General features: G+C 42.6%; 1 protein-coding gene across 1 annotated transcript; it reads left to right on the forward strand.

Moving 5' to 3' along the window:
• The first annotated feature begins 518 nt into the window (after positions 1–518).
• LOC124003221 (cilia- and flagella-associated protein 52-like) lies at positions 519–14,782 on the forward strand. Its single transcript, XM_046311311.1, has 11 exons — positions 519–667; positions 901–1,029; positions 1,196–1,295; positions 1,782–1,882; positions 3,180–3,350; positions 3,751–3,899; positions 4,690–4,835; positions 5,095–5,246; positions 5,994–6,096; positions 10,716–10,827; positions 14,003–14,782. The coding sequence occupies exons 1-11, from the start codon at positions 519–521 to the stop codon at positions 14,182–14,184; spliced, it is 1,494 nt and encodes a 497-aa protein (XP_046167267.1). The 3' UTR covers positions 14,185–14,782.
• Positions 14,783–18,369: the final 3,587 nt, after the last annotated feature.

Consider the following 18,369-nt stretch of genomic DNA (forward strand, 5'->3'; position numbering starts at 1 on the left):
TGGTTGCACTGTTATTTTGAAGAGCCTGAAAGACGGCAAACAGGAGTTCCTCCATGGACACACCAACAACGTCTCCTGTGTCACTGTGTCCAAAAGCGGACGCTACATCGCTTCTGGACAGGTCACCTTCATGGGCTTCAAGCTAAACTAAAGACAGTGAAACGTTCTAGTATTAAGAGAGCAGTCATGTTTCGCCTCGTCAGACAGACAGACAGACAGACAGACAGACAGACAGACAGACAGACAGACAGACAGACAGACAGACAGACAGACAGACAGACAGACAGACAGACAGACAGACAGACAGACAGACAGACAGACAGACAGACAGACAGACAGACAGACAGACAGACAGACAGACAGACAGACAGACAGACAGACAGACAGACAGACAGACAGACAGACAGACAGACAGACAGACAGACAGACACCATTGGATGGAGGCACGGAGGGAGGGGCTACAGATGAATGCTGAACGTAGGAAACACATGAATGGCAGTAGATTACAGAGTTAATCTATGTTGTTCCAGGCTGATCTGATCATCTGGGATTATGAGAAGAGAGCGATCCACGCCAGACTACAGCTCCACAAAGCGAAGGTGGAGGGACTTGCCTTCTCCCCCAATGACAAGTACCTTGTCTCCCTGGGTGGACAGGATGATGGAAGGTACGAGGTAGTTTAATGTAGTGAGCATTTTGTTCCAGTCCTGCTATAACACACCTTATCCTACTAATCAGCTCGTCCTCAGACCTTTGATTAGATGATTAGATTGGTTAGATACAACAGGCTTTGGATGATTGTGTCACTTTAAAAACTACTTTCACATTGGAAGAACATCAACAGTAATTGGTAGGTTATACTACAGTCTGGCTGTAAATGTGAATGGTTTGTGTTTTCAGCATTGTGGTGTGGAACCTTGAGAGCAAAGAAGCGATCTGTGGGAGCCCGGCCTCTGCCCACAGTGCAGGCCACTACCTCACCATCGAGTACACCAACCACAGCGACAACATCTTCATCTCCGCCGGCAAGTGAGTGACTTACAGAGACTCTGGGTTGCTGTTAGAATAGAGCATTACTTTGTCAATCAGAACGGATCTTTATTGGACTTGAACACGACGGAGAATGATTAAATAAACAAAATGGATTATTAATACTTTCGAATTAACACACTTGTAATATGTTGTTTCTCTGTAGTGGTACGATGCGTGTTTGGGAGGTAGACCTTCCAAATAGGAAGATCCGGCCTACGGAATGCCAGACAGGACAACTGAAGAGGATTGTCAACTGCATTGAGGTGAGCTAAACCATAGAAAGCAGACACAGCTCGAAGTAATAGTGGTACTGACTGAGTACCCACTGGGCACAGACGTCAATTCAACGTCTATTCCACATTGGTTCAACGTAATTTAATTGAAATTATGTGGAAACAACATTGATTCGACCGGTGAGCAAATTGCACAATGGTTCCAAATGCCCCCCAAAATGATTTTGTACGATCCATTCTTAACCACTCAAAGTACGTTCAGAGACAAAGCAAAGGTAAACTATTCATCAATATTTCTCATGGTGTATTAATGAGGAAATCTGTAAACACACATGTTCAGGTTCCTGTTATTTTATTCACATGGCAATTGTTGTCTGAGGTCGATTGACCTCTGAATTAAGATAAAGATAAAGAATTTCCCTGCATATCAAGCAGCCTCTCAAAGTAGTACATATCTCTGAGATCTTACTGTAGTTGACATTTGGTACAGGGGTCCCTCTTGTCTTTTTGGTGCAGGGTGTGAACACACTGAAGGTGATGAAGTCTGGGGACATCCTGGTGGGCTCTGGGGATGGCATGTTCACTTTGTGCTCAGGACCTAACTTCAAAACCATCAAGTAAGTAAGTGCTGCAGGTTGACAGACAAGATATCGAGTTGTCTACATCAAATCAAAATCAAATGAAAGTTTATTGGTTGCGTACACAGATTAGCAGGTGTTGTAGCAGGTGCAGTGAAATGCTTATGTTACTGGCTCCAACAGTGTAGTAGAATGGCTCTCAAACACAGTGCACATACACAAATAATCCAAATAAGAAATCAAGAAATAACAATCCAGGCAGATACTGTATATTAGAGTGAGCATGTGTGAGAATTCACAATATATGCTGAACAAAAATATGAAAGCAACATGCAACAATTTCAACAATTTTACTGAGTTACAGTTCATATAAGGAAATCAGTCAATTGAAATAAAGGCCCTAATCTATGGATTAGGCCCTATGGATTAGGCCCTATGGATTAGGCCCTAATCTATGGATTAGGCCCTATGGATTAGGCCCTATGGATTAGGCCCTAATCTATGGATTAGGCCCTATGGATTAGGCCCTATGGATTAGGCCCTAATCTATGGATTTCACATGACTGGGAATTAAGTAGATTGCAAGGGGGGCACTTTAACCGACTGTATCGGTCATGTCAGATTCCTGAGTAGACGGTCCGGCGGGACCACCCAGGCTTCCAGTTCAGTGTATATTAGTGTGTATCTGTTCAGTGAATATTAGTGTATATCTTGTCAGTGTATATTAGTGTGTATCTGTTCAGTGTATATTAGTGTATATCTTTTCAGTGTATATTAGACAAGCGAACAACATTCACAACCTTTTCATTGTCAATAAATCCACATGGCTCATATTCTTGATGAAGAATGTTGGCAAGCTCACTTTTTTGACACCACACAATTAACCAAATCTGCTAAATAGCACAGCTGATAACTCTTTACAAAAAATACTGTGATCAAATAAAAACAATACAATAAAACAATTAGGAGAATAAATTATTTTAAAAAAATGTATGTTCATGATAATTTATACACACTTTCTACCTGGTATTAGTAGTTTAGATTCAGAATGGAGTATTTTTTTGCATTCCATTCAAAACCTCCCGCGACCCACCAGTTGAGAACCACTAGTTTATATCGTCTATCTAAAACTGTCATGTTGCATCCATACTGTATCTTAGCCTACACATCAGACTGGCTACATTACTTCAGCCCCTCAGCTTCATGGCAAACAAAGAGGTGGGGCTGGGATTTGGTATATATATTTTTATTACAGAGTGGGCCTTTTAACGCTATGTGTAGAAGTACATAAAGCACTCAATGTGGTATTCTGCCATTCATCATCTAACCCTCATAGGAAGGTTGAGTTGGAGGGGGGAGTGACGTTCATCGCTGTGAGAGGCGAGGGCCACCAGTTCTTTGCAGGAACGGAGGCGGCTCAGATCTACCGTCTCGGCTACACAGACTTCAGAGAGGAGCTGATCGCCACCAGTCACAACAGTCAAGTCAACGACGTGGCCTTCCCTTTGTGAGTGACACCCTTCAAAATACAGGCACCCATTTAGAGACAAGATTACATACTGTACGTGATTCACTCTTTTCCCCCACATTATTGTTTTATAGTACACATTCTATTATCACTACTATCTGATTGCCATATGTCACCTCAAATATATAGCTGTCTTTACCTATATCCACCTCAAACATAGTCTATGCTGTCAAGAGAAACTACCTCAAACAACATTGCTTTCGTCTACCTTCATGCTTTGCCGTCATTTCCCATTTACTCCCACTAGAGGGCGACATGACCATGTTTAAAGCATAAACATGTATTATTGCCTATGGCTCTGGTACAAAGCAAATCCTGTTCCACAGACTAAAGTGCTGGCCATAAACTTATTCCAGTGATGTTTCTGATTCTCTCCCAGTGGCACGTCGGAGCTGTTTGCCACGTGTTCCCAGGATGACATCAGAGTGTGGCACGCAGAGACCTCCAAGGAGCTGCTGCGGTTCTCCGTCCCCAACATGAGCTGCAACGCCCTGGACTTCATGATCGACGGACACAGCATCATCAGTGGTAGGCAGGAACCATTAGGAGTTCTGTTTGGTAATGGGGTCATTTAAAAACTGAACACACACACAACTAAGTGCACACACACGCCTACACACACTTGCACACACTTGCACACACTTGCACACACACACACTTGCACACACACACACACACACACACACACACACACACACACACACACACACACACACACACACACACACACACACACACACACACACACACACACACACACACACACACACACACACACACACACACACACACACACACACACACACACACACACACACACACACACACACACACAAGCATACATAGACGCATAGACGCATAGACACACGCACACGCACACACACAGTATATGTGTGTGTTTGTGTGTGCAGTAGCCACAATGCTAGCAGTAGCCACAACCCTGATGTGGCTAGCACTACACTAGGGAAGGACTAGACGGCATCAATGCAGCGTATGGCATTGTCTTAAGTTATAACGATGATGGACTAGTCCATCATCATGGAGCACACTAGCCTGTAAGTTAATGACTGTATTTTTAATGTGAAGGTGTGAATGTGCCTGATATTCCTTCTCATTGTTGGAGCCTTGATATGTTGAGTCATGATAATAATAAATGGTTTGATCCTCTACTCTAGTGTTTGGCATGATAGCACAAAGATCTGGAACCAGGCTATCATCTCAACACATTACAGCACAATCTCAATATAGAAATACTTAGGAATGTCATGTATCTACTATTCCCATCTAATGTATTTTTCTTGTTCCTATTGTTTTACAGCCTGGAACGATGGGAAGATCCGTGTGTTTGCCCCAGAGACTGGCAGAGCCATGCTGGTCATCCCCAATGCCCACAGCATGGGCGTGACTGCCATCACTGGCACCAGGGACTGCAAGAGGATCATTAGTGGAGGAGGAGAGGGACAGGTCAGTGACATGTCCCTGGCATGTCACAGGACACCTTTTAATGTATATTTAAATAGAGAACATAGATTAAGAACTACCAGTATCAATTAACCACCACATGAATGTGACATTTGTACAAATATTTGAAGCTCTTCCATTTCTCCCATCCTTCTCCCATCCTCACAAAAACACTCCCAGAAAACACGTATTATTGCAGTAGTGGTGTTCCTCAACGGCATCATTGTATTGAGTCCTAGTGCCAGTCTCTGGCCTGTTACAGGTGCGTGTGTGGGAGATCCTCCAGGGCTGTCCCTGGCTCATTGAGACCATGAAGGAGCACAAAGTCACCATCACCAGCATCAAGATCAAGAGCAACGACAAGGAGTGTGTCACCGCCAGCTCGGGCGGGGCCTGCATTATCTGGGACTTGGTGTGAGTTCAAATGCACTTTCTCATGTACTGTATACACACACACTGTACACACACACACACACACACACACACATACTATACACACACACATGCATGGATGTATGCATGCTCAAATCTATAAACACATGCACGCACACACACAGACACAATGTACACACACACACCCACATACACACACACACACATACACACAAACACTTCTTTACCCCATACCCCTAATCCGTGATTGCATTGGCTTCCCACAATGAGAGGCTTTCAACACATCATTACTACCACTACCATTAATACCACTCCTCCATTCATGTGTTTCCTGTTTTCAATATTCAGTTCAAGTCTCTTGCTCTCCTTCTCCCTCCTCCCCCTCTCTCTCTCTCTCTCTCTCCCTCTCTCCCTCTCCCTCTCTCTCTCTCTCTCTCTCTCTCTCTCTCTCTCTCTCTCTCTCCCTCTCTCTCTCTCTCTCTCTCTCTCTCTCCCTCTCTCTCTCTCTCTCTCTCTCTCTCTCTCTCTCTCCTCTCTCTCTCTCTCTCTCTCTCTCTCCCTCCCTCTCTCTCTCCTCCCTCTCTCTCTCTCTCTCTCTCTCTCTCTCTCTCTCTCTCTCTCTCTCTCTCTCTCTCTCTCTCTCTCTCTCTCTCTCTCTCTCTCTCTCTCTCTCTCTCTCTCTCTCTCCTCTCTCTCTCTCTCTCTCCCTGCTTCTCCTCTCTGTCTTCTCCTCTCCCTTCCTCTCCCTCTCTCCTCCTCCCGCTGCAGGCATTTTGTGAGGAATCAGATGGTCCTGGCCAACACTCTGTTCAGCAGTGTGTGTTACCACCCCGAGGAGTACGAGATCATCACCAGTGGCACCGACAGAAAGGTTTGGAATTAGAAAAGACTCAGGTCCCTCTTGGTGCCAAGACTCACTGGCACAGCACACTGTAGCTAGCTGATGATTTCTCTGTGCAGCGTATGGTCCCCAGTCGCCAGTCATGGAAAGTTAGAGAAGGCTTGTTCTCTGTATTGAGGCATTCTTGTTAGCCTTCATCTCATCTCAAGATGAGCTCTGTTAGAGAGGCTAGTATTGATGTGCTGTAGAAAGGCCATGTCAAGCTTGTACACATGCGCGCGTCAGTTGTGTCGTGTTTTGAAATGTTTCCCGGTACCTTCTTTACCAGTCATAATAAGCCACGATGCAGCAGTCCTGCTGCCAGGTGTCTGTCACACCTCTTTAAGCCTTGATTACCTATAATGAAAACTGAGTTACATAAGGTGGGATCGGCGGTTCACAACAGCCCCGCTTCAATATGCACCCTAATATCCACTCATCACAAGCTCTACAGACTAATAAGGCCCGTATTGTTGGCTCAACACCACGCTGTGAGGTGAGGACAAACTGTGCTGATTAGCGAGCACTGTGAATGCGCTGAGGCTTAAAAAAAGAGAGACTGAGAAAATGAGGGGAGGAAAAAAGAGAGAGAGAGACTAGAAATAAAGTACTCTGGCTCTCGCGTCTTCCTGCGGATGCGATGCCCGCCTATGCCATCCAAGTGCCCGTGTGCCAGATACACCATCTGCTCGCCCCAGGACACAGGCGCTCTGTCTGGGGTGAGCAATCGGTAACACACACAGATACACACGCGCACACACACACATTGAAAGATAGAGAGGGGGGTGGGCAGGAAGAGAGGGATTGGATGCAGCAGCACCTTGGCTCAGAGTTCAGTCAGTGGTAGAGGGTCTTTGGGGACAGCTTCACACTCTCCAGTCTGTCGGATGGAAGGAGACAACAGAACAGACTACTGCTGCTGGTGGTTCTGTTGTGGGGTCATCCAGAAGCCTCGTGTGATGGTGACCCAGCACTCCTGTGTGTTGGTACCAGTTTTGGCTGATTGTGATGTACGGCCATCAGGGTCTTGGGATTGAGCCTGTGGTATTTATTAATAGCCATTGTGCCATGTCAGTTATCAGACGCATGGTATATAGGCTTCTGTGGCCTTCCCATTGTCCCGCACTAATAGGACAATAAAGACCTTCTGAAGTATTCCGTTTAAAAGAGAGAGAGCTCTTGAAAGTCCTATAATGTCCTTGAGATGTTGGCGAGAGATACTGTATGTGTAAATGGATTAGCATGGTCAAATACATGGCTGGGCGTAGCATCGGGATAAATGGAAGCCCACACAGTAGCTAAGAAGGCTTTATCTGTGTACAGCCCTTCATAAGTGGGTTACTGTCCTCAATGATGTATTGCCTCAACATATAGGTGGAATTACATAACACTACACACAACAGTGAAAATGTAGACTAATCTTGGCACAGCATGCATTTGTGTTTTCAACATACTGGTATTGAAATTACACAACACATACTGTACCATAAGATTTCACAAAAGACTGGACATTTGATCTCAATTTGGCACAGTGGTGTAGCTTTCAAGGAATTGTAATGGTTGTGTAGCTTTCAATGCATTGTAATGATTATAGGACCTATAGCTGAAGCTATCCTGCTAGGAAATTAGTATTTAAAGTTCATTAGAGCCATTTTTTATCTCAATATCAAATCATTTCTGGGTAACAACAAGTACTTTACTGTGAATGTTTTACATTTAAATGGTCAATAATCATACGAAATTGCAGTTTGTAGCGTGGTTCGTTCTGTGTTGTGTACTTTTAATTAGGACGCTGCCACAAGTGGAGGTCTGCGAGTTGAATTATTTTTTTATTTGCCCTGCACACGAAGAGACAACACACATGATGTTAACCCTTGGCGCGGTCCTAGCTCTCAGGCACCTTGCTAGCTGAAGGTAAGGCAAAAGAGCAATTTCTCAAGCATAGCTTTGGCTAGGACTGTCTGGGAGTGGTCTGAGTAAGTGGACTAATTGGATGAGCCTAATGGGAGGGATATGTAACCTGAAAACTAGCTGTTATTAGCAGAGACTTATATCGCCTGGCCAAAACTCCATCCCACCAAAACAGGCAGGAATGTCAAGCGGTCTTTTCAAACAGCTCTTACACTAAAAGGGCATTATTATCATTTTCCCAATTTTACAGTATTATTCCAACCTCATAGTGTGTAAATATATATAAAACACAGAAAAATCATGTTTTTGACTGCACTGTGCCTTTAAAGAAAGAATCATGTAATGTCATTTCAACAAGCCATGACACCCACCATCTCAGATTGTTCTGAAATTGTTTCTGTAGTAAGAAACCGGTAAGATTAGCATTCCTGAAACATTATTTTTGCTGAAATTAAATGTTAAATCTGAGAAATTAAGCTAATTGATTGCATCCAAATTGGCCATTTTAATTGATAGGATTCAGATAATATTCAATAAATTTAAAACCCAACATCCGACCAATCGGGTGAAGTTTTTTTCCCAACTGTTCAGAGAAATGAATCATTGAAGTCACTTGCATTATTTACAATAAAGAAGTGTGAAAGTCACATATTTTGACCACTAGATGCCGCTGTTCCTGCTATACCGCCACACTCTTTTGTCTATTTTGCCGTTCTCTTGTGTTTATTAAATAGATTTCCTTTGCAACTTTGGATAGAAAACCAATAGATTTGGCTCATTATGAAAATACATTGTGTGGTCATCCTCACAATTCAAGCCAATCAATTCAGTGTGTCCTTATTTCAGCAACCTAATGCTTCAACCTAACTCTCCTTGAATAGGAGCCAGGTTCCACAGGAGAAGGGAGGGAACACAGATGGGTGAGGGTGACTCGGCCACTCTCACACAGGTGCTGGTCTCTAATAAGCCCTCCATGACACCAGGAGAGGGGAGAGAGGTCGTGACTAGAGAATCAAACTGGATTTGAATCCATTCCCTATGACACAACACAAACTAATAATAAATAATAATAATATGCCATTTTACACTGGAGAGAGGGAGCGTTGTGTCTGCTACTTGGCTAACTCTCCTCCCTCTCACTTTTCTGGCTGTGTCATATCTCACCTCATATGATAGCCAGTAATTTGATTAAGATTAAAATCATGTAAACTAGTTGCTGCTTGTATTGAGGGTTTTTTTCTTTCTTTCACTATGCTGACCAAAAATATTATTTCATAAAGTGAATGAATGCAAAGAACTTTGGATTTCTCCATTTAATTTCAATCATATTGAAAAAAATATAATTTATGCATAAATGATGGTTGTCGGCCATTATGTTGACCATATGTTTTCACAAGGAATGATGCATGTAAAGAACCTTGAGCCTTTCCATTTGATTTAATTATACTGAAGAACAGTCCTGACTGTTGTGTATTTCTCAATAATGTCTTACAAATGTGTTTTCCAGTCAGTAAGCTTTTCCATTGAATTTGAATTATATTGAGGTACAAAAGTATTTTTTTACCATCCCACAGAAATGTCTCTCTTAGGCTGCCTCTTTACTTTAAGCGCCGTTTTTCATTCTTAAAACTATAAATACCTTGTTGGTTTTTTGCCATTTGTTTCTCTTCAATCCCATTATTACAAACTGTATTTGATATGTCTTTGTGAGATTACATTTCCTTAGTCCATAATGCATTATGTTTGTGGTTTTACTAAGAGATCCAGTACGTAAGAGTAAGAGATCCAGTACGAGAAGCTATTCTCATAAATGCGATTCTGAGCTCTCTCCCATGTAACATTACTTGTTTCATTGCATACAACTGGAGCTTTTTTCTGATTGGCCGACACCTTTCTGATGAATCCTCTGAACTGGTTTATTCAGATATTCTAGACATTTTCTCACTTCTGTGTGAGGAGATTGCGTTGGTTATTGTAATATTCACTCTATAGCCTAAACATTGACTCGTTGATGATTTAGATTTAGATTTGTGCGTATAAAGAAATCATTCATTTCCAGGTACAATCAGTTTGGCCAGTTCCAATACTTAAAATCACAAATGGTTTAGTTATGTGCTGCCAGACAGTTAAGCTGCCAGTTTCCTCTTCCTTGATACCTCACATGCTGCATTTTAATGATGAAATTCGTCTGTCCTCTCGTTTTGCGTCAGTTAGTTTGTAATTGTAATTAGCTTTGTCATAAAAATAACAAGAAAGGACCTCGCTTGCGTGTGTGGGGAGATTGTGGCGTTACTGTGCGGCTATAAATAAACTTCAAATAACAATTGAGCCTTTGAGATACGCACGTCTTTGACAGCTGCAAACCCTCGGGATGATTAACTCTCATTTAGAGTCACAAACATGTTGTTTTAACGGTGGCGGGCGCACAAAAACTTGATAGGCTTTCTCCGGCCTCATTTACATATAGTGGAATAATGAAGATGGATAATTCAGTGAGGCAGAATTACTATACTATGAACGAACAGAAGACATACAAGGAGTGGCATTCATACTTACTATAAAACTGTGATGCATGGTCATTTTCAGAATGTATTGTAATATAACATAGAATATGTCAAATAAACTAATCTGACAAGTTTTATATGTACAAGCTCTCTCATTCATATTCCATATAGCTGAATGGCCTTCTTCTTTCCCAGATTGGTTACTGGGAGGTGTATGATGGCTCAGCCATCAGAGAACTGGAGGGCTCCCTTTCAGGAGCCATCAATGGCATGCACATCTCACAGGACGGGCAGCACCTTGTCACTGGTACAGAACCCTTTACATTGGTTTTGTTGGCTGAGTTCAAATCAAATCAAATCCAATTTTATTTGTCACATACACATGGTTAGCAGATGTTAATGCGAGTGTAGCGAAATGCTTGTGCTTCTAGTTCCGACAATGCAGTAATAACCTACAAGTAATCTAACTAACAATTCCAAAACTACTGTCTTATACACAGTGTAAGGGGATAAAGAATATGTACATAAAGATATATGAATGAGTGATGGTACAGAGCAGCATAGGCAAGATACAGTAGATGGTATCGAGTACAGTATATACATATGAGATGAGTATGTAAACAAAGTGGCATAGTTAAAGTGGCTAGTGATACATGTATTACATAAGGATGCAGTAGATGATATAGAGTACAGTATATACATATACATATGAGATGAGTAATGTAGGGTATGTAAACATTATATTAAGTAGCATTGTTTAAAGTGGCTAGTGATATATTTAACATCAATTTCCATCAATTCCCATTATTAAAGTGGCTGGAGTTGAGTCAATTTGTTGGCAGCAGCCACTCAATGTTAGTGGTGGCTGTTTAACAGTCTGATGGCCTTGAGATAGAAGCTGTTTTTCAGTCTCTCGGTCCCAGCTTTGATGCACCTGTACTAACCTCGCCTTCTGGATGCTAGCGGGGTGAAAAGGCAGTGGCTCGGGTGGTTGTTGTCCTTGATGATCTTTATGGCCTTCCTGTAACATCGGGTGGTGTAGGTGTCCTGGAGGGCAGGTAGTTTGCCCCCGGTGATGCGTTGTGCAGACCTCACTACCCTCTGGAGAGCCTTACAGTTGTGGGCGGAGCAGTTGCCATACCAGGCGGTGATACAGCCCGCCAGGATGCTCTCGATTGTGCATCTGTAGAAGTTTGTGAGTGCTTTTGGTGACAAGCCGGATTTCTTCAGCCTCCTGAGGTTGAAGAGGTGCTGCTGTGCCTTCTTCACAATGCTGTCTGTGTGAGTGGAACAATTCAGTTTGTCTGTGATGTGTATGCCGAGGAACTTAAAACTTGCTACCCTCTCCACTACTGTTCCATCGATGTGGATAGGGGGGTGTTCCCTCTGCTGTTTCCTGAAGTCCACTATAATCTCCTTAGTTTTGTTGACGTTGAGTGTGAGGTTATTTTCCTGACACCACACTCCGAGAGCCCTCACCTCCTCCCTGTAGGCCGTCTCGTCGTTGTTGGTAATCAAACCTACCACTGTTGTGTCGTCCGCAAACTTGATGATTGAGTTGGAGGCGTGCGTGGCCACGCAGTCTTGGGTGAACAGGGAGTACAGGAGAGGGCTCAGAACGCACCCTTGTGGGGCCCCAGTGTTGAGGATCAGCAGGGTGGAGATGTTGTTGCCTACTCTCACCACCTGGGGGCGGCCCGTCAGGAAGTCCAGTACCCAGTTGCACAGGGCGGGGTCAAGACCCAGGGTCTCGAGCTTGATGACGAGCTTGGAGGGCACTATGGTGTTGAATGCCGAGCTGTAGTCGATGAACAGCATTCTCACATAGGTATTCCTCATGTCCAGATGGGTTAGGGCAGTGTGCAGTGTGGTTGAGATTGCATCGTCTGTGGACCTATTTGGGCGGTAAGCAAATTGGGAGTGGGTCTAGCACTTCATGATGACGGAAGTTAGTGCTACGGGGCGGTAGTCGTTTAGCTCAGTTACCTTAGCTTTCTTGGGAACAGGAACAATGGTGGCCCTCTTGAAGCATGTGGGAACAGCAGACTGGTATAGGGATTGATTGAATATGTCCGTAAACACACCGGCCAGCTAGTCTGCGCATGCTCTGAGGGCGCGGCTGGGGATGCCGTCTGGGCTTGCAGCCTTGCGAGGGTTAACACGTTTAAATGTCTTACTCACCTCCAAATGGGCGGTAATTTAGAATGCATAAGATACTGTCATGTTTTGTCTTATATTGTCTTGTCATTATGCTTTCCCTTCTGTTCGTTTCCCCCTGCTGATCTTATTAGGTTCGTTCCCTTTTTCTATCCCTCTCTCTCCCCCTCCCTCTCTCTCCTCTCTCTATCGTTCCGTTCCTGCTCCCAGCTGTTCCTCATTCTCCTAACTCACTCATTTAGTCTTTTCACACCTGTCCCCTATTTTGTCGTCTGATTAGAGTCCCTATTTCTCCCCTTGTTTTCCGCTTCTGTCCTTGTCGGATCCTTATATGATGTTCGCTGTGCTGTGTCATTGTCTCGCCCTGTCGTGTCTTGTCTCCTTCAGATGCTGCGTGTGAGCAGGTGTCTAAGTCTGCTACGGTCGGTGCCTTCCCGAGGCAACCTGCAGTCAATGGTCGAGTCTCCAGTCTGTCCTCGTCACTACGAGTGGATTTTAGTTTTTCATGTTTTGTTTTCTTCTTATATTGTCCAGGAGTATACTTTTGCCAGTTACTGGAATAAAGACTCTGTTTTCGCTAAGTCGCTTTTGGGTCCTCATTCACCTGCATAACAGATACTGTATTTAAGATAGCACAGCTTCGCCCTTTGTTCCTCAGTCTTCCCGCTCTTTCACTCAAACCCGGACCCTTTTCTTTTGTGTAACAAGCTGTCATATCTGTTCCACCCGCTAGGGACGTTTTCCTTTATGACGTAATTTGTAATCAAGTTATGATTAATTATGTGTATGTGTAATTCTGTGTGATTAGTTAGGTATTTAGTTAATAAATAATTAAACACAATTTTGCATTGCTGATTCAACTTGTTAGTCAGGATTCTTGAAGTTAACCAAGAATTTACAACTTTCAGATGAGACTGAATTAATGTGACGATTAATATTGACTGCTATTGATGTAAAATATTACTAGGTCTTTAAGACTTTATTCAGAAGACAGCTCTATAAATATTATTTCATGGTGCCCTGACTCTCTAGTTAATTACATTTACATGATTAGCTCAATTAGGTAATATTAATTACGGATAAATTATTTTATAGAATAGCATGTCATATCACTTAATCCGACACAGCCAAAGACACGACACTACCATCGATCAACAACAGCACATGGTCTGTCCATTAAATATCCCTGTATCGACTCTCAATAGCTTGGGACTATCGTGAAGAGCACTTGGTTGAACGTGACTTCAGCATGCGGTTGGATCAATGTTCAAAGGCTTTTCCGTAGAAATAAACAAGGTATATGTGTCTCTGCTTTCCCACTTCAGGTGGAGACGAAAAGTTGGTGAAAGTGTGGGACTACTCAGAGGGCGAGTTGACCCACGTAGCCTTCGGCCACAGCGGCAGCATCACCAGCGTCAAGATTTCCACCAACAACAGGAGCATGGTGAGCGCCAGTGTCGATGGGGCCGTGCTCCGGTGGAGGTACCCCCACCCCTCCTCTCCCTAGAGCGCCTTCCGGAGGCCAGGAGAACAGAGGGTCAAAAAAAACATGACCCTATGGCCTTTGACCCACACACCCTACAAACTTTTTACTTTTGAACTTGACCCTGCCCAGTCCCAATATACACCTGTCCCCACACCAAACAACTCTGAAGAACTCATGAACACTGAACATGCCCTTAACTCATGAACATCCCCTTAGTGCTATCATAGAGCAAATGTTTCATTCATTCATGAAAATAAATGGATATAATTTTTATTTGTGCGATATTGACTGAAGTATGCATTACTAGCTACATTTTGCTTGTTGAAGGTAATTGCATAGTTGTAGTGTGGTATTCGCCATATTCTAATAATGTACTGTATCAACAAACTTGGCAGGCACACATGTTCTAATATGCATGGAATTAACCTAATAAATTGATGTCGGGACTCTTAACCTCATCAAAAAAAAGTTGGATATTGTAGTCACAGAACATTATAAAGATACTCATCTGCTCATTATAGCCTTGAATAGCATTCTTTCGGATCTTCTAAGGGAAGAACAGAAGTGATTGTGTCATCCCCTTTTTCCCATTAATACACAGTGAATGTAAAAAGGCAGGCTACACAGTACATTAAATGCATATTTCATACAGATATGCCTGTCTTATATGCGTGTCCTGTGGTAAAGAAGAGAAAGAGAGACAACGAGCCCCAGATTCACAGGCACTTTAGCACAAGGCTGCTGTCAGCTAATCTATCACTAGACATTCCCCAGAGACTTCGGTAAGGAAGTGTGCGTGCGCGCACTCGGGTGTGTGTGTGTTTATTTGTGTGTGTGTGTGTGTATGTGTGTGTGTGTGTGTGTGTGTGTGTGTGTGTGTGTGTGTGTGTGTGTGTGTGTGTGTGTGTGTGTGTGTGTGTGTGTGTGTGTGTGTGTGTGTGTGTGTGTGTGTGTGTGTGTGTGTGTGTGTGTGTGTGTGTGTGTGTGTGTGTGTGTGTGTGTGTGTGTGTGTGTGTGTGTGTGTGTGTGTGGCCAGCGAGCCTCTTGGAATGCTTCCATCTTCTCAAACTCATTCCCCTCTCGATTGCTCAGAAGCTCAAAACTCAATAATTAATAGCTACCCCACTAGTCCGCTACCCACAAAAAGAGAGCAAACCTGCAGTGCGCTATCGACGGACCAAGTCAACAAAACATAACCTACACCCCTAGCTCTGTAAAATAGGGCATCCCATCCAACTGCCCATGCACGCACGCACACACACTGAATACTCCGGAGGCCATGCTATGAGATAAGAGTAATGTATAGCCCTATAGGGTAAGAGTTTGAGTTTCTGACTCATCGCAGAAGTTTGGAACTGGGGGCTGCAGAGTGCGGACTCCTCGGAAATACAAGGTTTCCGTTTACACTGCAATAATACATGAGATTATAAAAATATTGGAAGTGAAATATGAATATTATACATCTGCCTGAGTAAATCAGCACATCTGGCTCACTAAATCCAATATATGGTCTTGGCGAGCTGTGAAATGAAAACCGAAATTGATTGAGAATATTAGCAGTGTATTGCACATTGCGGTACAAAACATGCACTACCAAGTAGCATTAAAACCATTTATTCTCTGTGTGTCTTTCCCGTCATTTGATTCATCCACGTGTGTCTCCAGATCGCAGTGAGGCAGGGGGATGTGCCAGCCTGACAAAACTATTTTTAGGACATTTGTTTGATAGTCGTGATGAATAATCAAATTAAAGTTGATTGTCCGTGTACACAGATTTGCAGACGTTATCGCAGGTGAAGAAAAATGCTTATGTTTTTAGCTCAAACAGTGCAGTAATATCTCAAACAGTGCAGTAATATCTCCAACAGTGCAGTAATATCTCCTAACAGTGCATAAATATCTCCTAACAGTGCAGTAATATCTCCTAACAGTGCAGTAAAATCTCCAACAGTGCAGTAATATCTCCTAACAGTGCATAAATATCTCCTAACAGTGCAGTAATATCTCCAAATAGTGCAGTAATATCTCCTAACAGTGCAGTAATATCTCCAACAGTGCAGTAATATCTCCTAACAGTGCATAAATATCTCCTAACAGTGCATAAATATCTCCTAACAGTGCAGTAATATCTCCAAACAGTGCAGTAATATCTCCAACAGTGCAGTAATATCTCCAACAGTGCAGTAATATCTCCAACAGTGCAGTAATATCTCCAACAGTGCAGTAATATCTCCTAACAGTGCAGTAATATCTCCAACAGTGCAGTAATATCTCCAACAGTACAGTAATATCTCCTAACAGTGCAGTAATATCTCCTAACAGTGCAGTAAAATCTCCAACAGTGCAGTAATATCTCCAACAGTGCAGTAATATCTCCTAACAGTGCAGTAATATCTCCTAACAGTGCAGTAATATCTCCAACAGTGCAGTAATATATCCAACAGTGCAGTAATATCTCCTAACAGTGCAGTAATATCTCCTAACAGTGCAGTAATATCTCCTAACAGTGCAGTAATATCTCCTAACAGTGCAGTAATATCTCCTAACAGTGCAGTAATATCTCCAACAGTGCAGTAATATCTCCAACAGTCCAACAGTGCAGTAATATCTCCAACAGTGCAGTAATATCTCCAACAGTGCAGTAATATCTCCAACAGTGCAGTAATATCTCCAACAGTGCAGTAATATCTCCAACAGTGCAGTAATATCTCCAACAGTGCAGTAATATCTCCAACAGTCCAACAGTGCAGTAATATCTCCAACAGTGCAGTAATATCTCCAACAGTGCAGTAATATCTCCTAACAGTGCAGTAATATCTCCAACAGTGCAGTAATATCTCCAACAGTGCAGTAATATCTCCATCAGTGCAGTAATATCTCCAACAGTGCAGTAATATCTCCAACAGTGCAGTAATATCTCCTAACAGTGCAGTAATATCTCCTAACAGTGCAGTAATATCTCCCACAGTGCAGTAATATCTCCAACAGTGCAGTAATATCTCCAACAGTGCAGTAATATCTCCAACAGTGCAGTAATATCTCCTAACAGTGCAGTATATCTCCAACAGTGCAGTAATATCTCCAACAGTGCAGTAATATCTCCAACAGTGCAGTAATATCTCCTAACAGTGCAGTAATATCTCCAACAGTGCAGTAATATCTCCAACAGTGCAGTAATATCTCCAACAGTGCAGTAATATCTCCTAACAGTGCAGTAATATCTCCAACAGTGCAGTAATATCTCCAACAGTGCAGTAATATCTCCAACAGTGCAGTAATATCTCCTAACAGTGCAGTAATATCTCCAACAGTGCAATAATATCTCCAACAGTGCAGTAATATCAATTCAATTCAATTCAATTCAAGGGCTTTATTGGCATGGGAAACATGTCTCCAACAGTGCAGTATTAGATGAGCCATTCCATCAGAGGATAGGATAGTGCAGGTGCAGTCTATTAGTGTCCCATCACCAGGGTGCAGAACCATCTCAGCCTAAAACAGTAGGGGGCTCCTACACACCTCAAAAATATCCTTATTTTCCGTTGGGACCATCTTGTAACAGAGGACATACACCGTAGCCTACTCACATCATGCCAATATAGATGATAGAAAAAAGGGAAAAAAGGGTACTGTACAGTGTAGACCTTGAATTGCTGTGATACAAAATAGGTTCAGTATTTTGCTTATATAGGCCTCCAGAACGCTTGCAATAGTTTTGATTAAACAATACACAATAGTCCTTATCGTGCATCTAATTATAAGGGAAGCTTATACGCCTGTTACTAAATGAGTGTCAGCAAGCTTGTTCAAGTTGTCATTAAGCCAACTATCCATCCGTTTCAGAGTCCTGTCACTACGTGCGCATTATTCAATGTGGAACACTTTAATAAATGGAACACTAGTGACTTTAATAATGTTGACATATCTTGCATTACTCATCTCGTGTGTATATACTGCATTCTACACTTATCTACTGTGTTTTAGTCTATGCCGCTCTGACATAGCTTGTCCATATATTTATATATTCTTAATTCCATCCCTTTACTTAGATTTGTGTGTATTGGGTATATGTTGTTAAATTCTTAGATATTACTTGTTAGATATTGCCGCACTGTCGGAACTAGAAGCACACGCATTTCGCTACGCCCGCAATAACATCTGCTAAACATTTGTATGTGACCAATACAATTTGATTTGATTTGATAT

This window comes from Oncorhynchus gorbuscha, linkage group LG18, assembly GCF_021184085.1.
Source record: "Oncorhynchus gorbuscha isolate QuinsamMale2020 ecotype Even-year linkage group LG18, OgorEven_v1.0, whole genome shotgun sequence".
NCBI classification, from domain to species: Eukaryota; Metazoa; Chordata; class Actinopteri; order Salmoniformes; family Salmonidae; genus Oncorhynchus; species Oncorhynchus gorbuscha.